The sequence below is a fragment of the Pristis pectinata genome, chromosome 30 (genome assembly GCF_009764475.1).
Source record: "Pristis pectinata isolate sPriPec2 chromosome 30, sPriPec2.1.pri, whole genome shotgun sequence".
In the NCBI taxonomy this organism is placed as follows: Eukaryota; Metazoa; Chordata; class Chondrichthyes; order Rhinopristiformes; family Pristidae; genus Pristis; species Pristis pectinata.
In genome coordinates this window covers 5,202,436-5,230,165 of record NC_067434.1, presented here as the reverse complement: position 1 = coordinate 5,230,165, position 27,730 = coordinate 5,202,436, and the positions used below count along the sequence as shown (strand labels likewise).

Below are 27,730 nucleotides of genomic sequence, written 5' to 3'. Positions count from 1 at the left end.
TTTAGAGATGGACAATAAATACTGGCTTTGACAATGATGTCCTGATCCCAAAAAAATGAATAAAATATGTGTGGCCACTTGCGTAAGAAACAGAAGCAGGAATAGATCGTTTGATCCTCGTTCCCATCTAATCCCTTTGTGAGTAATTATGGCAACCATGACTCAGATGTTAAGAAGCTCATTTCCAAATCAGGAGATGGTGGGTTCATCCTTGTCTGGAAACCTGAGCACAATGTTCTAGGTGGTGTTCTCTGAGTGCTGTGTGCACAGTGGTGCATCTTTCAGATAAGGTGATGAACTGGTTTCCCAGGGCAGTGTAAAATATCCCATCACATTCTTTAAAGAAGAGCCAAGGAGTTTTTTTTAGTGTTCTGTTCAATATTTATCCATCAATTATCATCACCACAACAGATCGCCTTGTCTTTATTACATTGCCACTCCGATTCATGAGTTGGCTGCTGTAACCTCTGATGTCACAGGACAAAAGTTCTCCATTCAGTGGAAGGCACTTTCAAATGTTCTGAGGCCATGATGACACTCTATAAATATGATCCTTTATGTTTATTCTTATTTATAGTGATATTAATTAACCAATAATTATCAACTAGGGCACAAGTGACAACTCTCTTGCTCTCCTTTAAGAACTTTGCTGCTCTTCTGTGAAAACAGCCCATCATCCTGTTACCAACACCAGGTTCATTCCTCACAGTCAGACTAGAGCCTTGGAACAGCGTCTTTGTGAGTAGTTTGTGCAGTTTCTTCAGCTGTGACTGGGAGACTGTCAGCAACAGCTGGCAGCACAAAATTTTACTTTCAAAATTCACCGGGGCTTCTTCATATGGGAGCCCTGAGAGGGAATCAGAAGCGGTATGCTGTTTTAAAGGGTAAATCCAATAACACTGTCATCCTGTGAGAGTAAAATGCCCATCGTTGTAGTCCTGATGCTGGTATTGTGTAAAGGGCTGACTTCAGTCCAAAAATGGCCAGTGAGGACTTATGGTCTGTCTCAAGGGTGAAGGGCCATCCCAGCAGGAAGATGAGAGCTCTTGTCCCCTTGTCGATTTGTGCATAATTCTTCTTGCTTATTGTCAAAGTGCAAGAACCAAGTGGGCTGTTCATGACCTGCATCCATAAGATGAGTGAAGACAGCTCCAACACCACTGGAAGCATCGCGGGGAGTTCTCTGTGCCCTTTCCCTGTCACAGTGGACCAGGAATGACTCAGTGCCAAGGCTCACCTTACGCTTATCGTTTGCCTTCTGTTGCTGTTCTTCTGAAGGCCAGGACTCATCCGTCTGCAATAACTGGTGAAGAGGTGATCACACTGACCTGGCAGGAACCAGGCACAATGTTGCAGCATTCCCATGAAGGCTTGAACTCTGTGCCATTTACCACTCTGTGGCCATTTGAGTGTTTCTGCCATCTTGTCATTGACAGACCGCAGTCCATTTTCATCCGCCTTTAGGCTTGACACACAACGGGTTTTTGCAGGAAAGCACACTTGCTCCACTTCTGAGGAACAACTGGAAAACCTCTTCCAGCACTCTCAGGTGCACTTCCTCAGTTGCTGTGGCCATCAGAATATGGTTCTGATTACAGATAATGAGGAATGCACTGAACCCTCAGGTCAAGGACAGCTGCAAGATCTTGGAGGAATATTTTACCGCATTTGGTAACTTTGTCATCTGGATAAAGAGTCTCAACCTGAAACGTCAACTGTCCATTTCCCTCTGCAGATGCTGCCTGACCCACTGAGTTCCTCCAGCAGTTTGCTTTTGCTCCAGATTCCAGCATCTGTGGTCTTTTGTGTCTCTAGCTTCAATGAGTTTTCAAAGTCAAGTACTTTCATTAACCTGGTGCCCATTGACCTGGGTATACCCATGCTTTCAAAAAAGCATTGCCTCTCCCAGCTCTGTGGACAAACATTTTTTGTACTGACCAGTGCCCACTGCTCTGTTCAGGGTGACCACATCATCACCACAGAGACAGACAGCCTTGCCAGACCTTGGAACCAGGACTAACTGGTGTCACCCAGCCCTCTACTTCACCTCCACCAAGTGGAGTGGGAAAGAAGGAAAAGATTTTTAAACTTTGAAATTCAAGCTGATAGCGAGTGTTTGTGCAGAAAGCACTGATGGATGAGCTGGAAGGATGGATAGGAACTCTGAGCTCTCACCCAGGTTATATATTCTTACCATGCCGCTGCACAGGATGGTTGGTGCTGCAGTGTGGTTAGGTGCAGTGTGGTTAGGTGAATGTGATTCTGATTTGTTCCTAGTGAGCCTTCATGTTGTATATTTATGATGTTCCTTGTCCCTGATCAGTATGTCAACAAATATATTGACATTTTAGGTATAGTAAAAAAAATAGTGTCACTGTGGTATCACCAGCAGAGCTGCTGCCTCACAGCTCTAGAGACCTGGGTTCAGTTCTGACCTTGGTTGCTGTCTGTGAAGAATTCTTCGTGTGACTGTATGGGTTTCCCCCGGGTTCTTCAGTTTCCTCCCACATCCCAAAGAGGGGCTGGCTGGTAGGTGAATTAGCCACTGTAAGTTGCCCCCTGTGTAGGAAGGTAGCGGAATCTGGAGGAATTGATGGCAAAGTGGAAAGAATGAAATGGGAAGGCACCGGAGCGTGGCCACTCATTGCAAGCTGCTCTCTACAGATCCACTCATTACTTCTGCTATAACGGTTCTACTCTTTTAAATCTAAATTCTATGTCTCTAAAAATCACTAATTCTTTTAAATCTTCTTACCTTGTTATGACCTTGCACCTTATTGTCCACCTGCACTGCACTTTCTCTGTAGCTGTGACACTTTACTCTGCCTTCTGTTATTGTTTTCCCTTGTACTACCTCAATTCACTGTGCAATGAATTGATCTGTACGGAACGGGATGCAAGACAAGTCTTTCACCGTATCTTCAGCATTTCATCCAGTGTGTACGCAGCACCATGTAGCTGCTGATTATCGGGCTCTTGCTGAACCTTGACGCAATGTGCCTTAGTCTATAACCAAGCAATTTGCAGCTACACTTGTATTTCCTTTCAGATTTTGGCCACTTACTGTGATGGTGATCCTGAGGTTGTTACTCTTTTTGTTCCAAATAGAATGCTCCATTCCTCGCCATCACCATTCATCTCAGAATTTTGTAGATTATCCCTCAGTGATTGCTTCATCGATTCACTTCCATGCCATTGGATACCTGTGGGCTGATGCTGTCTGTACTTATTGTACACTGTCTGCTTTTGCAAACTCATACTATGTGTTCAACTTTGTTATTGTTGGTACGATGGACTGCGCTGAGTGGACACAGTTCAGCTGAATGGTTGCGATGACAATGATACCAGGGTTTTCCCACCTTTGGTATTTACTTGACGTAGGCCGTATGAAGAAGGTTACATACACCACGCAAATGTACATCTGCACAAAACCCCTGGTGTTCTTCTACACAGTTCCATTCTTACATGCCTTATTGAATGTCAGCTCCTGTGTATTAAAAATCTTAATCTGAATGTACTCATCTGCAAGCCCACAGATGAACTGATCGATCACACAGTCTGGGAACATCCCAACGTTACAGCACTGTGACGAGTTCTTCATCTCAGTGGGATAATCCCCAATTAATTTCGACTGCAGGTACCAAAATCATAGTTCTTGAAAATTTCTGAGGGTAGTGGGTTCCAGTGGCTAACACAATACTTCAATGTGGTAACATCTGAACGAGACATCAGTTGTCCTATCAGATTCTAATGAATGAAGGAGAATTGTATAGGTATCCAACCTTCTTTCTATGATAACAAAAGTTTGCCTCCACTCATGAATGGCTATGCTCCATTCGTTGTCGCTCATCCTTGCTACGGGCATTGGTGTGGCAAAAGATCTGCATTTACTCCAATTATATACTGAATTGTTCCTATGCCTTGACATAGCTGCTTAATCTTGCAATATATACAATCTGAGTCTGATACGCCATTTTTCACAAGTATAATCTTCTACTTGCTTACATCAAGGTCTGCCCTTTAGATCTGGTGCTGTCAGTCTCACTTCCTATAGTCTGAGCCTTTGCCGTCTCACAGCCTTGTTGGCAGTGTTGTATCTGGGTTCCACTGTGTGAAGTGTTCAACAACATTGCCAAGACAAAGGAGCTCCAACTGGCTGTTTATTTTAGTGGCTCCGGCAGAACAGGTCTGGAAGCTGCTACAAACAATGTTACAACACCGAGAGATATCATCCACCTGACACTGTACTTCAGGTTTACGTGGGGACATTACTGCACGGCTTCAGAAACTCACAGTCGGGGATGATTGGACAGAGTAAGCCTGGATATGCTCCTTATTCTTAAGTGTAGAAGGGAGAGTAGGAGCACTGCCCTCCCTCCCTACCCACTCCCCGGGCTCCCCCATCTTGCTATTTCTGTACTCCAGGCATTGCGAGGCATTCCTGAACCTCTGAAACACCAGGAAATAAAGGAAGCCATGGGGAGTCTTTGGAGGGGTGGGGGGGGGGGGGGTACAGTGGTACAGGTGACGGTGCTGTTGTCTCATTAACTCCAGTGAGCCAAATGTAATCCTGACCTCTGGTGCTGCCTGTGTGGTGTTCCCACGGGTTTCCCCTGGGCGCTCCAGTTTCTTCCCACATCCCAAAGACATGCAGGTTGGGAGGTTAATTGGCCGCTGTAAATTATCTCTCATGTGTAGATGAGAGGTAGAATGTGAGTGGAGTTGAAGGGAATGTGGGGAGTAATTGAAAGTAGCCTAGACCTCAATATCTGGACTGAAACTCCACGTTTTGTGGGTGCAAACAAGCCATCAGTACTTATCTCCTCAGGTTATCTCTTCACTACAGCATCGCCATTGCATTCTGCTGCCAGGTCAGTGTGGTAGTCGCCATGCAGTGGTCTCACCACACTAACAAAACTCACACAGGCATCTTCCACAGTTATGGTTACCCAGTAGTGGGGTTCTCCCTGGAGAGCTGGATGCAGAGACTTCCACTGCAGTCCTATTGCACTTCACCAGACAAGTGAACAAAGGGATACAAATGACAGCTGATGCAAAAATATAATCACAGTATAAATGTGGCAACAAGGCTGGAAGTAAAGCAAAGCTCCACCTTGGATCATTGTGATGTGCTATTGAATAAGATCTCTTTATTGAAAAGAAAGTTTAAGGAAGAAATGACCCACAACCTTAAGATATTGATAGCATGAGTTCTGAAGATGTAAGCACTTCATTTAAGTAAGAACTGGAGGTGTGTATTAAGTCTGAAAGGTTTGGAGAAAGGGAAAACCTTTAACTTCAAAAAATAATCAATACAAACATCGATTATCATCAGAATCGGTGATGATCAACTCATTTGAGAAAACCTTACTTATTTTAAAATTCTCCAAACATTGTTAGCTTTGAAGACATTCTGGATAACTCTACAAGCAAATACAATTGATGTTGTAATGCTTGTAAATGAGAAGAGGGAGAGAACAGAGGAAGGCAGAGAATGTGTGTGTGTGTGAGTGTGTGTCTGTGTGTGTGAGTGTGAGAGTGTGTGTGGGTATGTGTGTGTTTATGTGAGTGTGTGTGTGTATATGTGTATGTGTGTGTGTATTAATGTATGTGTGTACACGTGTGTGTGTACACGTGTGTGTGTATATGTGTGTGTGAGGACAGAGAGAGAAAAGGGGGAGATAGAAAAGAGAGAGGAGAGGTGTTGAGTAGTGTAACTGAGAAGATGGGGGGAGTTGTGTCAAGATAAAGAAGGGACTCCATTGAGAGAGTGACAAAGGATTTGTTGACACTAGCAGAGGATAAATATTTGGAAAAAATCCAGTGTTGAGGAGCAATTGACCATGTTTGATTACTATCTAAAATGAGATGAGATAGTTCCTTCCAGTTACAGCTCACCCAGAGCTCATTATCTAATGCACACTTTCCCAAGTCATCGATAAACATTGCAGAGTGCTGTGGAAGAGCTTTGGAGCATATCTGGTTCCCTCTACTTAACCTGTTGTTCAGGTTCAAGAGAAGCATTTCAGGGTCAGAGAGTAGAAGGAAGGTCTGTAAATACTTAAATCACAGTCTTGGTCATGAGTCACAAGCTCTCTTTCTGCCCCAGAGCTCACATTGGCATGCCAATCAATTGCTGCAGGAAGGTCTGTGTGTTAAACAAACATTGGCTGAAGGTCCTATTAGCTTGATGAGACTGGATTTCATGAACCTTGTGATTCACCATCCTGTGCACTGGACTCATCCAGCCCAATTTAAAGATTGTTCCATTTTAAATGTGTCAACACTAGATGTATTTAAGTGAACATATTCTTTTTCACAAAAAAAAATGTACTGTAAATGCTGGAAATTTGAAATAAAACAGAAACTGCTGGGTTACACAGCAGGGCAGGCAGCATCTGTGGAGGGAGAAGCAGTCAATGATTTAGGTCAGTGATCTTCCATCAGAATGTACATTCTTGTCTGCAGTTTTAATTCTAAGACTGTCAGCGTTGAAGACTTTCCAAACAAAGATCTCATTGGTTGGAACATTCTGACGGAGTGTTGCCATATTTGTGTCCACAATTTCCACTTGGAAAATTACAAACACAACTTCAATATTTCTGAATAACCAAACCTAATATTGCAATCCACAGCAGGAGTGTCATTTGGTAAAACAAATGCACAGCTGTAATTAAACATTCACCATACATGCTTTGTTCATGGGATAGATTTTGTAGTCTGTAATTAAACTAAGGCCAACTAATGCTTTGGATGTCCTAGTTTTGCCACATATGCTGTTATCTTCATTGAGTCAAATCAGTCATGAGACCACTGTGAATGTCCAGGCACCCACGAGGCTGCAATAACCTCCTCCACTCCTTCTTTTGGGTCGTCCCTGGGGATCAAGGATGATGCTTCCACTCCAGTTTAGTGGACTGTGAAGTGACTGCTGAATCCAATGTGGGAACTATAGACTGTCCATAGATGAGACTCGAGGTGTCTGACAACTCAAGTTTCACAGTGACACCTCCGACCTTGAGCAGTCTTGGGCCAGATGTTCCCAAGTGTCAGTGGAGGATGTTGCATCTTTTTCAACAATGCTTTGAGCACAACTTGTATCCTTTCCTCTGACCACCTTGTAATCTCTTCAAGTGAGAGAGCTTGGAAAAGAGTGCCTGTTTCTGGAGACCGATATCAGGTTGTGTGAACGATGTGGCCTGACCAGTGCAGCCAACTGTATAACAAGGGCTTCAGTGCTGGGGAGACTGCCCTGACAACAGGGTTTGACAGTCTGGATGCAGGGGGGTCCTTCTCCAGACTAATGAGTCTTGATTTGGGGCCACTGTCTAAGAACATGTGGTTAGCCGTTTGGGACTGAAGAGAAAATTCTTCATGTAAAATCTTGGGAATTCTTTACACTAGAAGGCTGTGGAGTTTAAGAATTGATTTCTTCCAAAACAGAGATCGATAGATTTCTAGATATTGGAGAAGTGAAGAGATAAGGGAATAATGCTGGAATATTTGTCCTGAGGTAGATCATCCATGATACTGATTTACAGTGGGGCAAGCTTGAAGGACCAGATGACCTACTATTGCTCCTGGTTCTTACATTCTTATGTTCTCCATTCTACTGTGTGTTTGGTTAGCATTCCCGACTTAGGTTGTGATTGATTCAGCGTGAGCTTCCATCTCCACTGGGTGTTGGTGCAGTGCTTTGATGTGGAAGTGAAAATTGTGGCAGAACCTGAAACCAGGACAGGTGTAAATTATTTGGCACAACAGACAGAGAAGAAGTTTAGGAGAAATGATGCACAGACTACTGCACGAAGCACAGTGAAGTTTTGACAGGAAATTGGGGGTATATTCGAAAAACGTCAGTACCCTGGGGAGTGGACAATTGAATGGGACAGGCCCATGGAAGAGCCAGAACAGACTCAATGGGACAAGTTTCCTTCAACCATCCAGTATGATATTATGATATGGAATCCTTTGAAGCAGTGCATGACTTTTTTATGCAAAATGCTTAAGAATTTTATTTGCAACCTCATTACCAGATAGGATTTAATACTTAATATTGTGTCCTCCTGTGAACGGCACTATGTCTATCCACTATGCTTTGGCTGAACATATACACAGAGGTTGTTGGTCATGCACAGGGATCAGCATTAATTGCATATTTCCCCCCATTCGTATATAGTTAATAAGCAGTGTGGGGCTGGAGTGTAGAAACAGCTCTTCGCCCTGTTATAGGAAAGGCCCAGTTAAACTGGAAAGAGTACAGAAAAGATTCACAAGGATGTCGCTAGGACTAGAGAGCCTGAGTTATAGGGAGTGGTTGGACAGACTAAGTCTTTATTCCTTGGAACGTAGGCGACCTTATAGAAATGTTTAAAATTATGAGATGCATAGATAAGGTGGATGGTAACAGTCTTTTCCCCAGGGTAGGGGAGTCCAAAACTAGGGGGTGAGAGGGAGGAGATTTAAAAGGGACCTGAGAGGGTGGTGAGTATATGGAACGAGCTGCCAGAGGAAGTGGTTGAGGCAGGTACTATAGTATCATTGAAGAAGCACTTGGACAGGTACACAGAGGGGCGGGGCTTGGAGGGATATGGGCCGAATGCAGGAAATTGGGACTAGCTGGGTGGGCACGGTGGTTAGCATGGACTGATTGGGCCGAGGGACCTGTATCTGTGCCGTATTGCTTTATAACTCTATGACTCTATAACTAAAGGATCAATGCATAGCCCTGTGTTAATTAGAGGGTCTGTTGGAGAATCCAGCAGTGAAGATCCTCCCAGGAGATGTTAACCTTATCTATTCAGTGATTGCCCACACTGCCTCAGCTCCAGTGCCCTCCATGACTCCTCAGATGTCTCTCCCCATACCAGCAGTCATCCACCTGCTGCCATCCCATGTCCCCTTCATGTTCATCACCCTCGTGTTCATCACCTCCCCACACCCCCAATCCAAATCTCCTCCCCAGCTCTCCTTCTGTTCCCTGATAATCTCCCCCATCCCCAACCTCTTCGTTCCCATCAGCTTTGCCTCAGAGTCTACCACACACCCAAATACTGGGGACAAGTTACAGTGGCCATTTAACCTACCAACCCATAAGTCTTTGGGAGGAGAATGGAAGACCTGGAGGAAACCCCTGCAGTCACGGGGAGATTGTGCAAACTCTCTACAGACATCACCGGAAGGCAGGACTGAACCTGGATCATTGGAGCTGTGAGGTAGCAGCTCTACTAGATGAGCCACTTGTGCCGCCCAGCTGGGGAGGAGATTTGGATTGGGGGTGTGGGGAGGGGATGAACACGAGGGTGATGAACATGAAGGGGACATGGGATGGCAGCAGGTGGATGACTGCTGATGTGGGGAGAGACATCTGAGGAGTCATGGATGAGCCACTTGGGCTGCCCACTGTGTCTTGGCCAACGGCCAAACAGGGCAGTGTAGAAACGCCTGTACGTTGCACTCTTTTTCTGAAATTTTATTGCATTGAAGCCAATTTTGTGCAACTTTTACAGATTTCAGTCCACCAATCGAGGGTAAAATTGAAATGTTCTTCACCTCCTCTTCCAGTCCATCCATTGCCTCTCTACCACGTCACATCACATTCCCCTCAGTGTCTTTTCCCTCTTGCACAATGTTTCCTTTGTGCCAAGGGACAACATCAGTCTTTGTTTGCATCTCTTCTTGTACTTTCTATAAGTTAAATTTGTGGAGTTGTGAATACATGAATAAATTCTTAATCTAATGAGTAGCTGTTGATGCCACAGGGAGTATTTAAGATGAGCAGTATAGAATCATTTAAGAGGAAGTGAGGGAAACGTGTTGGGGAGTAAAGGCACCAATCATTGCGATGGCGGGATGAGATAGAGCAGTAGGAGAAGGTATGCAGCCAGGATACACCTGCCGGGCAGCACTGTGGTTCAACAGGTGGAGTGACTGCCTCACAGCTCCAGCGACCCAGGTTCATTCCTGACCTCCGGTGCTGCCTGTGTGGAGATTGTATGCTCTCCTTGTGGGTTTCCTCCGGATGCTCCAGTTTCCTTCACATCACAAAGACGTGCAGGATGGTAGGTTAATTGGTTACTGTAAATGGCCCCTATTGTGTAAGTGAGTGGTTGAATCTGGAAGTTGCTGGAAAATATGGAAAGAATAAATTATGATAAGCGTAGGATTGAAGGCAGCATTGCTTCAGTGGGTCGAAGGTTTCAATTTTGCCCTCGATTGGTGGGCTGAAATCTGTAAAAGTTGCACCATATTGGCTTCAATGCAATAAAATTTCAGAAAAAGAGTGCAACGTACAGGTGTTTCTACACTGCCCTGTTTGGCCATTGGCCAAGACACAGTGGGCAGCCCAAGTGGCTCATCCATGACTCCTCAGATGTCTCTCCCCACATCAGCAGTCATCCACCTGCTGCCATCCCATGTCCCCTTCATGTTCATCACCCTCGTGTTCATCTCCTCCCCACACCCCCAATCCAAATCTCGTGACTGACTCTGTGATGCTGTGACTCCAAGACCAGTTTCTCTGCTGCAGATTCTTTGCAATGATGTAACTATGTGATCATCATCATTCCTTCTGTGTTTACTCTTTATTCTGTTTCCCGTTGTGTTGAAGTGTTAATTTGACTGCTTACTGTAAACGTTAATCTGCGTCACTTTTTGCAGTAACTACTCTCCCTCACAGTGGTTTCTTTGTCCCTATATTGTGTTACAATGTTCAGCACAGTGCCCCTCAGAGTAACTTTGTCCACAGAAACTTCCAAATTGTCCCACTCAGGTTCACCACCAAATTTGCCACCCCCTCCGTGAGCCGCCCACATTGATGTTTTCTGGATGCAGAGGCCGGAACAAGCTGGCCCCTCCCACCCAACAGGTGGAGGCGGAGCAGGTTCTGAGCGGCTGGAAGACCTCAGATGGCAGGTCCCGAATCTTCGCCACAGACTGTTCTGGTGGCCTTCGACAGCTCGGATTGTCAGAGATGTTTGATAACTATAAATAAAAATTCCAAAATAATTAAAACAATTAATTAAGATGCATTAAAAAGTTAAAAAATAATTAATCATCTTAAAATAAACTAAAATATAAAATATGACCTGCTCTCAGCCTTTTTTTTTCTCTGTGGGAGAGGTGAGACCTGGGTGCACTGTCATCTCTCATCATCAGGTCTCAGGCCTCTACACCGGGCTGAACGTATGTAGACTCTGAGCCTTCCTGAGGCACAGAGAGATAGAATTGCCAGTTGTCAGCCAGCACAATCTGGTTCCATGTGTTTCAGGAAAGACACAGGAAGTTCCTCCCTTCTGCTCACAAGTTCACCAAGTTTTAAATCCAACTCCGTTACCGAGGCTTGGAAAAGGCCAAGCCACACCAGACCTTCTGATCTGGCCAGCATACCTGAGTGACCTCTCCAAATTATACAGAAATCATTGGTGCTTTAAGAGCCTCTCCCACTTCTGCACTTTCGACATCGAGTCCAGTACTGGAAAGCACTGGGAGGCATCAGTCCAAACTCATTGCTTGGAATGTTTTCCATGGACATTCAAAGCCAATTACTTTCCCATTAATAAATTAATGTTCCTGGTTCTACAACCCTGCCTGGCATATTATTCCAAAGGCTTTTCACTCTTCAAGTTTTCCAGATTCCTGATTTAAATTTACAGGTCATTGAGTTCATTTCTGCTCTGCTTCTGGCTTTCTGCCTTTGCTTTCTTGATTTTTCAGTATCCAACTACAAAGCCCATTTTCATCACACCATTCCTTTACTTGACCTGTATAGAATTCATCTCTATGTCACTGTGCTTTCATTTTACATATGAGATGTTCATCATTGTCACACTAACCCTTTGGTGTATACACAGTGTTAATCTTCATCACTTTGTCTCTTCAGTGTATATTTACTATTTTAAGCGTTATCAAACCACTCCCTCTGTACACAAATTTAATACTAGTTTTCATTGCACTGCCTCTTTGATTTAAGAATATTTCTAATAGTAATTCGATATCGCAGTAAACCACAACAGTGCACACAATGTGAATGATTTAACTAGGAGCATGCAGCTGATCCAAAACAAATGAAGGCCATCAGATTGTTCTCAGCATACCATTGTCTTAAGCATTGTCTCTTGTACTTCCTCCCCCAGGCAGTGAATTTTCGGGAAATCCTTACACTCATCCACAGTACACGACCTACAATGAAGCCTGGCGTTTCACTAACCCAGGATTACTAAGTGAGTATTTCTGTGTTACTACAGCCACACACTTAATGCCTCTTTGGGTTTAAATAATATTTTACTGTCTGAAACTGAGTGAACAAACAATTTTATTTTGAAATGGTAGATATTTGCACTGAGAATATTACTGCTTTAATTTCATATCATTGAAATTTGATTCACCTTTGTACAAGCACATTGGAAATTTAAAGATCTTTTTGAATTCCTGCATGAAATTGCATTTGAATATCACTTGATGGATCAGTAAATGGGAACACTGCAGAATGTAGGGTGGTATCAAACAAGTCGCAGCTTCAGGCCTTGGCTTGCTGAGTTATATGATCTCAGGCACTGTGGCTTTGGGGATGGATGGTGAGGAATACTTATGTAATACTCTGAGTTGCTACAATAATCCAGGATTCCTACAACCCTGTGACCCTGTTAATAGTGTGTGTTTGTGTGTGTGTGTGTGTGTGTGTGTGTGTGTGTGTGTGTGTGTGTGTGTGTGTGTGTGTGTATTTATGTGTGTGTGCATGCATGCACATGGCTTAGTGAAGTGTGATGATCCCCACAGTTGAATAGACAGGCAGTTTACATTCATACTACAAAACCCAACCCAACCAGTGATAGCTGGACAAATCATTTTATTGGTGAGTCACATTGCCAGTGTGAGTTGGACTTTAATTTTTTTTATTGTTTCCACTTTACCTTAAAATTAGGTACAATGTTACTCAATAATTTAAAATCTGAATGATTGTGAAATTATAAATACAGGCAATGCAAGCTCTATTTTGCTACTAATACTACTTCTTGTATGAATTCTCAGGAATGGAAACTTTTCTATTGGTGATGTCCAGAGCTTGCTGAATATTTGTTACCTCATGGACACCACATAAGTAAAATTCCCTCTAATATCGTCCCTAATCTTAAAAGAGCAGCTGCATCATTTTGTAACTTACATTGTCTTTGTGAAAGCACCAACTTAGACTCAGTATTGTGTTCTGCACTCACACCAGGTAGAAAGCAGGTTGTAAAAGCTCTAAGTTGTTTCACATAAGACCCCTGAAGTGAGCAGACAGAGAAACCTTTGTCTACTGGTCTGGGTGGGATTTAAACCCCGATCCCGGAGGTAAAATGATAGCACCTAACCCTCTACCTAACCAGGTCTACTCAAAGATCCTTTCATCTTTGTGAGCTACAAGCACAATGGCACTTATTCCTCTTTGCTCCGGTAGAGTAAACCTCACTGATAGCAGCTGTGAGCTTGGTATCACTGACACCAGACCCTGAAATACCCAGACAAAGTGGTCACCTAAACAAAATTACATCCAGCATATCCCTCCAATGCTAAAACACTTGCTTTTAAAATTCCCATCCCTTTTCAGATCCTTCAGTGTCCTTGCCCCTTCCCCCCTCTGTAATCTCCAACTGCTCTGCTGCTCCCCGAGAACCATGTTTGGTTTCTACTGTTTTACTGTGGCTGCCTTCAGCTGCCCTAGAATTCTGTCTCTAAACCTTTCTTTACCCTCTTCCCTCCTTTACAATCCCCCTTAAAACCAACCTCATCCCTGAAGCCAAATTATCCAACTCAGTGTCTAATCATGTCTGCAGCATTTGGGAAGCTTTGTCTCACCATTTGGTGCTGCGTAAATGCAAATTGCTGGCTTGCCACTCAAAAGGGATGTTGACATAAACTCATGGGCTGCAGAGGATTAATAAACATTATTAAACAATTGCAACTGTATGGAAATTGAGCCATTATTGAAGCATCTGGAATGTCACTTTGGGATTGCTGGGCATAGCTCTGAGCTGGTTGGCTGTCCATCTACCCTCACCCCTACCATGGCCAGCTGCCACATTTCCATCAGGTACACCACCCCCAGAAGTTCACTGTGGAGAGATATTACAGTCCATCTCTTGCTCTGAATTTCCTCAGACCAGCATTGAGAATAAGTAGTCAGAGGTGCTGAATATGCCAAGGCAGGAAAAGACCCTCAAGTCCCTACAGCCTGCTCTATAAACCTGGTGCATCATTCTTCACCTGACCCCAAAAGCCACCTATTCCACTGGAACAAGCAAGGTTAAAACCTTGGGCCCATTCAGGAAATAAAAATTGCTCTGGCCCTTTTTATTGATAGCGGATGCCAAGACAGATGTAAACTGAGAGCTGACAGACTCCGTTAATAACCAGATACGACCTCCCTTCTCCTGGGTGTGCACTGTTTGTTGATAAACTATATATGTCCTTCCAACTGGTCCATCTTCTCCTGTGTTAACTTTCAGGTTCCCCTTATTATTATAGTGCCGCATCCAGGGGTGCTGCACCCCCCACTGCTGCCACTGCCTACGACCGCCACTAGTTTCTATGGCAACCACATGAAACTGCAAGATGAAGCTCTTGGGCTCCACATTGTACCAGTCTGATCAATTTCGATAGTGGATGAAGAAGTGGAAAACTAGAAAATTAAACTGTTAATCTGTGAGTGCGATTGAAGGACAGGCAATTGAGCGTCCAAATTGGTCAACGTGGGAGTCCCCGACTCTGGCCACAAGCGTTTATCCTTCAACATGTGCTGCCATTGGTATATTTAGACTCTTGGCTTTATTTTCCATGTCAGTCCCATTGATTCCTTATAGACTGGACAGAAAAAAATAAAGAAAAGGAAACAAAATATCTCATTTATATATATATGTATGTATATCTTAATGAATGGATTGATTTAAAAACACATTAAAAAAAACTGCATCAGTGCTTCAGTGACTCAGCATTTGGACAGACTCATACCTCCCCACCCTTCCCCCAATGTTTGACTTGGTGATTTCAATGATTCCAAATATATATTCACTCAATAAAAGAAAGCAACAACGAAAGGCCGTCTGTTGTTTACATGGAGACCGTGTCTGGAAAGTCAAAGGCAACGCGAGAATCGGGAGGTTAAACAAGCGGACTCCTTCCCTGCTGCATCGTGTTTACAAGACAGCACATCTCAAAACTGGCTCGGTGCTGACTCCGGTCGCTACGGATGGAGGGAGTATCCCCACCTCCTGCCCCTTGCCCCTCCCTGTCTGTCCCCTGCCCACCTGCCAGGGTCAGAGAAGACTCTGGCTGGTATGTATGCCGTCTCCTTGTGGCTTCTGTGGCTCCCTCGCAACCCTTGCCCTAAGACTGTACTCGCCAAGCTCCGTGGAGTATTCAGTTCACGGCGATTTGCTAGACATTTCTTTCCTATGACATACATTCTTTTCAGGAAACTACTGAAAGCAGTAAGTGCTACCAATGAGCAGCACCAAGTCCACGTTTAACTGTTCAAACCCTGATGCACCAGCATGCAACAACTCTCAATAAAGTTGGTTGTGTCTTACTTCAGAATTTGGTGACAGAAGGTTTAGAATGAAGACAGAAATGCAGTTTGTCAACTTCAGTCAGAGGATCTCAGAAGAGCGGAAAGGAAGGCCACAAAATAGCTGTTGTTTCTTTGTACTTTTTTTGCACTAGCTATCCGATTGTACCACTTACACGGCTGCAATGGGCACAGAGTTGGTGAGCAACACCAGCCTCTGCAGGATATTGTAAAAATACTTTCCTTTATGAGAGAAAAAAAAGAGGGTCAAATAGGCACTTAATTGGCTTGTATTTTGAGTTTACGTTTACTGCACTCCAGTGGTGAAAGATATTAATGAAGCCTGTAGATAGATATTGCAAAATAGCTAATTATGGCGGTTACAGTGAACTCTGTCTTGTGACCACCTGCCAGGAAACAGAGCTCCCATGTACAACAGGATTAGGATCAAGGTTAAATTGGAATGGCTCTAACCAGGGTGGAGTGTTGGGTGGAGATTATTTACCAAACTCTGCAGATTATGACATACTAACAGTGATAGTATTGATTAGCCCATCTTCTCTGCAAACGCTGTTGATGTGAGCACAACAGGAGAAGGCTACATTCTGGAGGTGGCTTCGTTCTGCAGCCCTGACCACTTTGTACCTGCAGGCAAGTCGGACAAAGGTTGGTGGCACACATGCGTAATCTAGTCAGTATCACCAGGGGTCAGCTGCTGAACTGTCGTGGAAGAGTTCTCTTCCCTCCCCTAACCTCGCCCTCCCCATTGTCCGAACCACAAACACCTTTTTAAGAAAATTATCAGACAATGCACAATCGTCACTGCCATGCTCCCTGGCACTTTTGTATGTCTCTTTCCTGATCTGATCACAAAATCACATTTAAACAGGGAGCCAACTCACCCTAAGGTGCAGTTTTGAAAAGAGGGGACAAGTGGAGAGGTTGGTCCTGATGACAGGCAATCAGAGGCAGGGTCAGGGAGGGAACAGTCAAGAAAGAGACACACAAATAATGCATGGTGAGGAACAACCTATTTGGTACTGCTCTCTTAAACAACTGATTAAAAAGTGAATGTAAGTTTTATTGCAACATTTGCCAAAGACTTGGTTATTGTTAGGTTTTTATTTACAGGACGTGTATGCATTGATTGTAAATCAGTATTATAGGTACCTACTTCTTAACAGATTTGGAATTTATATGATAAATATGCAGCTGAATCTTCAATATGCATATTAATAGAACGGAGTAGAATGAACTGTGGAAAATAATAATCCCAGCAATTACTTATTGTATTGTTACTTGCAAAAAAATTGCTGCTTTGTAGGATGATATTGCTTATAATGTGAAGGAATTCCTCTTGTATATATAAGTCACAGCTACATCCATTAGCGAATACACTGACACAACAGTGTCTTGTAGATTTACTGACAAAACAGAAAAAAAAACAAAAAAAATGACTCAACACCTGTTCTGTTAAAGTGTATTTGTGCTTTCAACAAAGTTCAAATAAAGCCTGGCATGGCCCTTGACTCTGGTGGGCATACAGTGCTGAGGAAAGGTAGTCTTTCACACTGGATTTTTTTTTTGTTTTTGTTTTGTTTTTTGAGAAAAAGAAGTTTTTTTTAAAAACAAAGAGATTCATCACTATGCAAATTTCAAGAATTGCTGTGCTTTTTTTTCTGTTGTTGTGCTACACTGCTAATCCAATCTCGCCTTCCTAATTGGGAAACATACACACACACACACACACACACACACACACACACACACACACACACACACACACACACGCACACACACCTACACACACACACACAATACATGCAATATTCATGCAACAGCTGCAGCATACACAGCACACAGACAGACACACACATTGCAAGCACATAACATGCACATAGACAAGACATGCAACGCATATACATATCACATACACACAAACAGTACACACAAATGTCTACAATGCACATGTAACATACAGTATATTCACAGTGACACTTATGCACAGACACACACATTATGCACACACATTACACACGTGCGCGCACACACACACACACACACACACACACACACACACACACACACGTACATATAACATCAGATCTGCTTGGTAGAATGAACAGGGTGTTGTGACATTATCCAGTTTTGGAAACTGTTTGATCACAGAGGTTGTTTCATTGTGATTTGCCATTCCACGTTCGTTGTGATGTGGACCTGTGTTCTGACCAAGGCCTCAGTCTCTGTTGGAGCTGATTTTTAAAAAAAAATCCATGACCATTAGATGTTTTGTGACACAAATCCCAGCGGAGATCGTTGTGATCAACTCTTGCATGCTGTGATCACTTGCTTACCCAATGTGGGGTGGGGGAGGGGGTAGGGTGGAGGGTCGGGGTGGGGAAGCCTGGGATGGTAGGGAGGAGGGGTGACAGGGAAGGGAAGAAATTGGGGCAATGTTTTGGAGAAACAAAACTGACTGGTTTCACTAAGTACAAAATGCACATCATGTGATTTTGAGCTTTAATCAGATGGACTCAGAACAAGGTGTTTTTTAAATTTAAAACCAATGTACTTCCTGGGAGAATTTAATAATTGCATTCAGAGGAATCTCAGTTTTTATGAGAGTAAACAGTCAACTGCTGGACTTCCAGTGGGTGGGTTGGGGTTGAAGGTTTTCAGGGTGGTAGGGGGGGTTCTGGTAGATGTCATCACAGCTCAGCGAGAGGTGAGTGGGGCACCACAGGGGAGCAGTTTGGAGTCAAGGAGCTGGGCACATGGGAATGCCAACTGACCTTGACTCTACCCATCGACTGGCTCTCCCTTTGCAAAGCTAACAGCAGGGGCACAATGATGTTACTGCTCTTCGAGACAAATTGAATGGTCTACAAACTGACCCATGTGGCTCTCATTAAAGGTTATATTCTGTTTCAATTTTTTTTGTGCACATGAGAAATAAATTTTTTTGTATATCTCGCCTGCGTTTTGCCTTTATTAATTTGGTTCCTCTTGTATTGAATGCTAATGGTACTAATACAGACATAGATACAACACAGAAACAGGCCCTTCGCCCACCGTGTCTGTGATGACCATCACCCATTTACACTAATCCTGCAATAATCCCATTTTATTCTCCCCACATTTCCTTCAATTCCCCCTAGATTCTACCCCTCACCTACACACTAGGGGTAACTCACAGCCAATTAGCCTAACAGTGGGAGGAAACCGGAGCACCTGGAGGAAACTCCCTCAGCCATAGCGAGAATATGAAAATTCCATACAGACAGCACCGGAGATCAGGATTGAACCCTGGCCTTTGGTGTTGCAAGACATCAACTCTACTAGCTGTGTCACTGTGCCAAATAGCTCTGAATAGCAGTGAAAATAGCTCTGTGGATGACTTTCCAACATTTGATGCTTTTGTAGAAGAATTTTGTCTGCCTACAGGTGGGTGGCCAAGATCCTGTTCCTTGTTACACCCCAGTTAGGCCAGGTTTTTGGGGCTTCATTCAGTTTCCTCCAACATTACGTTTCAGCTCTCTCCTGACCACTTGCCTTTCATGCCTGCCCGGGATGGTGACTGCCAGGAGCAGGTGGATCACATTGCTGAGTCCTAGGCAGAGTCCCCATTCACTCACCTCTGAACAACAGCAGCCGAGCGGTGCTGAGGAGCAAGCCACAAGACTGATGCTCCCCCTTCCCTCACACACAGTAGACAAAGCTGATGGTACAATCTCCAGGCAGATGACAGAGGACCGTGTTCAGTGGATGCTCATGTCCAGATGAAAGCCAAGGATGAGTGACTAGAGGAGCAATGTGAAGTGTAAACCAAAGGAGGCAGCAATTTAATAGGCTAAGTAATCCAGGTTTGTAGACAGTGTCCATCATAATTCTCAGAGCACATTGTCTTTTCCCCTCCAGTTTCTTCCAGGCAGTTGGAAGAGGTCGCAGCAATGCTGGTCAAAGTTCCATGTCCATCTGTATTCAGGATACAACAGATGCAATGTCTTGGCAATCTGGCAGACCTATTCAATCTTTTAAAACTGTGGAGAAATAGTTGGCACACAAACTGTCAGCTTTTGCAGCATGCTTTGTGTGTTGGCCTGTCCTTGTGTAAAATCAAAGGTGTTGTCAGTCTGCTGGGATGCATAATGCAGAAGGTCTCCCATACCTCACCATGCAAAGGGTGGCCAACGCCAAGAAGACAACTGCAATTAGTCCCAAAGTTTCAGGTTTAGCTGCCCTCCTGTCTCACTGATCCAGACAGGAAAACCAATTGCTTTTGTGGTATTCATTATACCAATCATGGTATAAGTTCTGGACAATGACTACCTTTCAACAAAACATTAAAGGCATGTTATCTGGTCTTTATCACACTGCTGGATGTGGGGCCTTGCTGTTTTAAAAAGGGTGCTGCAGTTTTGACATTACATCTGTGACCATAGTTCAAAAACATAATCAGAAAAATCCTGCACTCTTATAATGAAGTCCAACTCCTGGAAACACAGCAAGTGTTTACTCTGCTTCTCTTTCTGCAGATGTATGTGATATCTTCCAGAATCCACAAAATAAATGTTGATAATAAATAAATGAGAGCAGGCAAGGGTAATGAGAATCTATCCCAGAAAGACTGCTGCTGTGTTTGGAAACAAGCAAACAGTAACAGATAATGCACCTTTAAATAGCACTCAAAATCCTCAGCAACTACTTGCTTTTCAGGTTTTGCTGTTGGAATAGGAGGGTGTAAGGAATGGTGTTAGCCAGAAGAATGTGATACCAAATGCAGCAATCTCTTTGCTTAGGCAAGGTGCCTGTGAAGGTAAGCAATGATACCTCACCCTGTGTGTACCATTCAGATTGAGCAATCAATAGTCCCAGCAGGCAGCTCAATTGATCAAGTTAAAGTCCTCTGATTGGCTGTCTCTAATGCACTTCATTTCCTTTACCAAGCTGCCAGTTTACATTAAACCTGAGCCAGACAATTTCAGTTTAAATCCCTCCTTGACCCACTCATAATTTTTCTAACTCAAAATATCTCGGAGGCTTTTCCCCAGTAACTTTTGTTCCATGTTGTAAGTGAAATAGACTTCCAGACATAAAGTCTACATTCTTCCTTGGAAGTTTTCAGAAGGCAGAAGTTACAACCTTGTCGATTCACGGAGATCACTGCCTCATGGCTGCAGATTCAACAACTGCACAGAGCAAGACCACATCTGGAAGAGTAACATAACACACATGGGGTTTGCAATTGGTATGTGATGCACCTGTTTACTGGGAGGGGGGAGGATTTAGAGGATGCTAAAATGGTGAGGCCACTTATATTCAACATCCCACATTTTTGCCTGGGACAGACGTTAGGCCTTTTAACTATCACAGTTTGAGGCCTGACACGTATTGAACGACTATCCAAATGCATCAAACTCTACACTCAGGCTGTGAAGTAAAGGTGAGCACTGATAGCTCACCCTCAGTGTGCCATTCAGATTGAGGGATCAATCTTCATCAATCTCAACTTGCTCAGTTCCGAGGGGTTCAGCTGTATGGAGTGTCTGGAAGGAGAAACAGAGTGGGAGAGGCACTGGAATGAAAGCTCCATCTCCAGAATCCCCAGAATAAATTACAATAAATAAATAAGGGCAATGGGAATCTATCCCAGGAAGACTGCTGATGTGTTTGGACACAAGTAAGATAATGCAGCTTCAACGTCCTCAGCCCTTCACTTTTGGAAGAGGAGGTTGTTGGGACTGGTGCTATATATTAAATATGTGGTACAGTGGCACTGCAGTTAGTGCTGCTGCCTCACAGCTCCAGGCACCTGGGTTCGATCCTGACCTCAGCTGCTGTCTGCGAGGAGTTCGCACATTCTCCACGTGACCCCATGGGGTTTCTACTGGGTGTCTGGTTTCCTCCCACATCCTAACGGCATGCTTGTATGTTGATTGGCTACTATGAATTACCCCGAGTGTAGGTAAGTGGCAAAACAGTCAAAGGAGAAGTTGGTGGACGTGTGAGAGAGAATGAGTTGCAGGGTCACAAGAGAAAGGGGAATAAGATTGATGGAATTGCTCTGTTAGGAGCTGGCATTGAACCAATAGGCTGAATGGCCTCCTTCGGTGTAAATGAGTCATTATGTCAGCACTGGAGGTGCAGATAATTTCACCCTTGCACTTGTTCAGTGAAGAGACTGAGAAGGGGATGGGTAAGGATAAATGCTCTGGATGGTTCTTTAGACCATTGCATCAGAGGAACACAGGGATCTGCAGCCTGGCCTTGCAGCTTATAAGGCTCTGCTTCTGCCTGTCTCGTTCAGTGACAAGATTGTGAAAGAGGCAGCAGACCGCAGCTGTCCCTGAAGCTGAGCCATTCTGAAAGACATCTTTCCCTGGCCAGGCTTGAGAATCACTGGATCAGCACACCTACAGATCGCCTGTTGTAAATCCAGCCTTGATCTGCTTCTCACTGGTATCATTACTCTGCTAAAGAGAAAGCATACACCAGGACAAAAAAATTGGTATTTCAGGTCATCCAGGATTTAACCCTTCACTTGCTGAGGAGTCACCAAATATGTCAAAATCTCTCAGAATGATACGTTGTGCAATAAGAAAGAACTTACATTTATATAACTTTTCACAATCTCAGTGTGTCCCTAAGTGCTTCACAGCTAATGAAGTACTTTTGAAGTGCGGTCCCTATTGTACCGTAGGAAAGGCAACAACCTTCTTCTCTGGCAGTGCCTTGGAGGTTAAAGAAAACTTACTTCCAGTTCTGTGGATTCAGAGGAGGTTAAAGAGATCGATGTGGGGCCAACAGACTGCCACAGTTGGGCTCAGGATGTTTGACGAGCAAGTGGGTAGAAGCCATGGAATTATACAGCACAGTAACAGGCCCCACGGTAGTTTGGAAGTATTCAGGATTCCTTTGGTTGTTTGCCACTGGTTGCCAGATCCTCCTTCTATATTGTGATTGGTCAGAGGCCAGCAATACCTACAAGTCAGAAAGCATCCTATCCGGATGCATCACGGCTTGGTATGGCATCTGCTCTGCCCTTGACTGCAAGAAACTGCAGCGAGTTGTGGACACAACTCAGCAGATCACGGAAACCAGCCTTCCCTCCATGGAGTCTGTCTGTATTTCTCACTGCCTCGGTAAAGTAGCCAGCATAATCAATGACCCCACCCACCCCGGACATTCTCTCTTCTCCCCTCTTCCATCAGGCAGAAGATACAAAAATCTGAAAGGCTTAAGGACAGCTTCTATCCCGCTGTTATAAGACGATTGAACAGTTCCCTAGTACGATAAGGTGGACTCTTGACCTCACAATCTACCTCATTATGGCCTTGTAACTTATTGTCTACCTGTGCTGCACTTTCTCTGTAGCTGTGACTCTTTACTCTGCATCCTGTTATTGTTTTACTTTGTACTGCCTAGATGCACTGTCTAGTGAATTGATCTGTATGAACGGTATGCAAGACAAGTTTTTCACTGTACCTCAGTACATGTGACAATAATAAACCAATACCAATTCCAATTCCAAGTTAATGAGGGTGTTATATTTTCTCAACAAAATATGGAGCACATTTTTGAATGAATTTGTGAGTCCTCCTGGAAATCAAAACAGTGTGTTTGTTTGAGGAGCTTGATGTGGGTCTTGCAGATGATGTGGCCCACCCACCAGAGCTAGGTGACCATAACCAGCACCTCAGTGCTTTGAATGTTGCCCTGGAAGAGGAGACTGACATTGGTTTGACAATCAATTTGTAGGATTTTTAGGGATACAATGTTGCAGGGTTTATACAGTGCATTGAAGTGCCTACAGTTAATTGTACATGACTTCAAAGCATACCAGAGGACAGGTATCACTGCTGTTTGGCAGACCATGACCTAGATTGCTTCTTGCCAGGTCTCCCAACCAACGATGTAATCATCTGTTTTGGTGATGTCTCTTCGCCCTCAGCCAGAACACTGGGGAGAATTCCCCTCCTGTTCCTCTGATGCCACTGTGAATTATTTACGCGCTCAGGATAGGAGAAACTGGACCTTAAGTGATAGTGAACAACCAGAGGAAGAGGGGTGAGACTGACCCCCTTCTGTCTGGGGTCCTGGTGATGGTGAAACTCAGGAGAAACAGTGCCTTTCAGTTTGAGAAAGAGGGGATGAAGTTAGGGTTCATTGAATCCACTTGGTAGCAACACGGACCAATTCTGAGGGTGAAATTAAAAAATAAACTGCAGGTACTGGAAATCTAAAGCAAAAGCAGTAAATAGTGGAAATAATCAGCAGGTCAGGTCGCATCTTTTGGAAGGGAAACAGAGTCAATGCTTCAGGTTGGACACCCTTCATTAGAACTGGGAAGGAGACAAAAAAAAGAACTGGTTAATCTGCAGGGATTGTGGGGAGGGGGAATGTCTCTGAAACCCTATTTTAGATTCCAGAAACCTTGTCTACAGCTTATCCCCACAGTTACCCCTGTTTTACCCTGTGAGAGACACCCCCTTCCCCCACCCTCCCTGCAGTGTAATAAGCTTCTTTTGTCTCCTTCTTTTGTTCTGACAGAGGGTCTCCGACCTGAAACATTAACTGTTTCTCTTCCCACAGATGCAGCCTGACTTGCTGAGTATTTGCAGCATTTGCTGGTTTTGTGCTGACCACTCCTGAGGGCCTGGACACCATCAGAAAATGGGCAACATGACGGGGTTGAGCGATTCTTCAGCTGTGTGAAACAAGCACTAAGTCCATTCCATGTGCAAATGGGGTCTAATGTTGGTCTGGAATCCCTCTGGTAATCAGGTAGCATGGAGCACAACTAGTATGGGGTCTGTTCCATGTTGGGTTGTTGAACAACAACTGTGGCCCAAGCAATGGCTTCCACTTGCAGGTCAGTTTAATAAACATCAAGAAGGAAGTTCCTATTAGACAAAGGATGGTCTTCTCACCACCACAGCAATCTGATCACAGCCCCTGCCTGACACTGACCCCAATTCATCACCTTCCAACATCACCGCCAGTGGGGCAAATCAGACAGAAACCTCCACTGAAAACGGATGCAAGTCCATGGAAGGTGAACGAGGGGGAAGCCAGGTAAGGCCCACGTTCCAGATGGCCTTGTGCCCCAACAGCTGGAAACCTATTTTACTACTAATCTGTTAGACAATAGATCTAATTGCCATAACACCATTGCTCATTGTTTAGAAGCAACCTTATAGATCTATAAGATTACTTGATAAAATGATGTGATCACGTATAGACATAGATAAGATTTGTCAGTGTATAGTGAACATTAACCCAGAATGACACTTCAAACTGCAGGAGTTGAATGAGGGGAAACAGGTCCAACCCAAAGAAGAGGATAATGATTATAGATGTAAATAAATATTTCTTCATAAATTGAATAATCAAGAGTAGAATAAATTTCCAGGGAGAGGATTTGGGGCAAAAGCTTGTGCTCATTGAAGAAACAATTGGATTCTGTCCTGCATTTGGAAGGTGTTAAGTTCTCTCCATGTGAAGAATTTGTGATGTTATTCTATAGCTATACGTACCTTATGATATTGATATTCAGCCAGCGACTGAATAGAAACACAGGAGATTGCAGATGCTGGAATCTGGAGCAAAAAATGAGTTGCTAGAGGAACTCAGTGGGTCAGGCAGCATTTGTGGAAGGAAATGGACATTCCATGTTTCAGTTTGAGATCCTTCATCTGGTCTGCAGTTCAGTTCAGAAGCTCTCAACCCAAAATGTCGACTGTCCATTTCCTTCTACAGATGCTGGCTGACCTTTTGAGTTCCTCCAGCAGCTCATTTTGTTTTCCTTTTTGAGTGTGAACAGAAATCTGATTGGAATTCGCAAAAATGATTATTTTTCCTTTTTTATCCCCAAAGCAGAGCACAGCCCAGTGACCATGTACATTGAGAGATTGTGAGCAATGAGCCAATAGCTTTTCATCTATTCATTTCAAAGGATGGCAACACATGGGCACTGTGAGCATAATTTCCCGGTGTATCCTCCCAGTCGGCAATGTTCTACGCCAATGAGAAACTTCACTCTTAATTGCAATCAGAGAAAATCAAAGAGACTCAGAGTTCCTCATTTGCTGGGATCACATCAACACCATGCTGAGGAAGCAAGCAATCAAGGGTGTAGACCATAGTTTGATGGGTATTATAGAGTTTTGTTTGACCACCTGTGATAGAGAGGCATGATGAAACATTGCAGGGACTAACCCCAGGAGATACAATAGGTTAGGCAGCATCCATGATAAAGCAGATTATATGCAGTCTGCAGAAGGAACAAAAGAGCTTTTGGGAACTGATCCAACCTTCCCAGAATTGTAGGAAAACAAACGTCCTTCCAAGCTTTAGCCTTGCTGGAGGCTGAGTCACTTTATATTTATCTCCTTCCATTATGCGCTCACGATCCAAGATGAATCCTCCTTGAATCAATTTCATGCAGTTCCTGTACTTTTTTTAATTGAAAACAAAATCAGTTCTGTGAACCTTTTTTCCATAAATTAAAGAAGGAAGTCCCAGAACATCTGTGTCATTGGAATCCTTCTCAATGCATAAATATCCTGCTCTACAGAGGGAGCTCAGAAATGCACACATAATTGCAAAAGAAGCTTCACCAGTGATTTGTATTAGTTTAAGATAATCTGCTACAATTAACTGCAAACCAATGAAACTATTAGCTTTGCCAACATTTTCAAATAAGCCGGATGCTTCCAGTCAACGATTGGTAATCATTCCCATTCCTTTTTTTTCATCATGTTAATTAAATATCCTCTATTTAATTTTTTTGCTGTCATTCTTGAGATGTGGGTGGCATTAACAAGGCTGTGTTTAGCGACTGCCCAGATGAGGTGAGGGTGCAGCTTGTCACAAATGTTCGTCCGAGAGCTATTCAGAGGTCAGCCCTAAAGCGTGGGACTGGAGTCACTGGGAATGACATTGGTGAATCATTTGGGTTTTGCAACAAGCTGTCTGGCATTTTTTTTATTTCCATAACTTACAAACAGGCTTCAACTCCCAGGGTTTGGAAGTACAACAGTACTGTTCCCAGGACAGGCAGAGTAAGATTATGGAGCAGCTCTTTTCTTCTAAATGAAGAAATAAGACTTCCAGTGTAATTCCTTCTGTTACACCTTTAGCAGTATGTCAGGGTACAAAGAGGGAGAGGGCAGACATAAGGGAAAGTTAACCTTGGGCAAGTTTATCACACAGAGGGTGGAAGGTATATAGGGTCATCGATTATACGGTCATAAAGACTATACAGCAGGGAATCAGGCCCTTCAGCCCAGCTCGTCCATGCCGACCAAGGTGCCTATCTAAGCTAGACTCATTTGCCTGCATTTGGCCCATATCCCTCTTAACCTTTCCTATCCATATACTTGCCCAAATGTCTTTGAGAACATTGTAACTGTACCGGTCTCTACCAAGCCCTCTGCAGATTGTTCCAAATAGCCACCACTCTCTGTATGAAAACCTTGCCCCTCAGATCTTCTTTAAATACTTCTCCTTTCACCTTAAACCTATGCTTTCTGGTTTTAGACTTCTCTATCTGGGTAAAAGACTGTGACTTATGTACTCGACCTATGTCCCTAATAATTTTATAAACCCTTATAACATCACACCTCAGCCTCCTTTGCTCCAGGGGAAAAACAGTAAATCTTTAACATTAAGCACATAGGCAAAGATCAGATAGCTTAAACCGCTGAGAAACTGGAACCAAAATTTGCAGATGTTGGAGATCTGAAACAAATACAGAAAATATCTGAAACGTCACCACTGTTTCTCTCCTCACTCTTGCTGTTTAACCTGGTGAATGCGTCGAGCATTTTCTGTTTTTGTTGATGAGCTGGACTTCCTGTAGTATACAGCTCAGTTACTTTCCATGAAAGCATTGAAAGAAACCATCTCCACCCATTCACCTCACTGGTCCTGATCTCATATTTCTAATCACTGCTGTATTCATCACACAGTTATATTGCTTGCTGTTATCAGAAAAATGTTTCCCTCCATTTGGTTTAGTGTGAGCCCCAAGGGTTAGAAAGGAACCCTGTAGAGGGCTAGAACTCAGCAGTTTCAAAACAGATTTTTCTATCTATTGTCATGTCTGGTTTCTATTGCTAAGCCAGTTTTCAATCCAATTAGCAAATATGCATTAACTTCATAAGCCTTAATCCTCTTTGAAAC

General features: G+C 43.7%; 1 protein-coding gene across 5 annotated transcripts in view; it reads left to right on the top strand.

The window, feature by feature from the left end:
* LOC127584643 (paired box protein Pax-2-like) overlaps nt 1–17,896 on the top strand; it is a 173,951-nt gene extending 156,055 nt beyond the window's left edge. For 3 of the 5 annotated variants that reach the window (XM_052041480.1, XM_052041478.1, XM_052041477.1), the window contains exons 10-11: nt 12,135–12,221; nt 14,506–17,896. In XM_052041480.1, the coding sequence (XP_051897440.1) occupies nt 12,135–12,221; nt 14,506–14,627 (209 nt within the window). In that variant the 3' untranslated portion in view covers nt 14,628–17,896. Of the gene's footprint in view, nt 1–12,134; nt 12,222–14,486 lie in introns of all 5 variants that reach the window. The other 2 variants (XM_052041481.1, XM_052041479.1) reach the window with 1 other exon arrangement.
* The last annotated feature ends 9,834 nt before the right edge of the window (nt 17,897–27,730 follow it).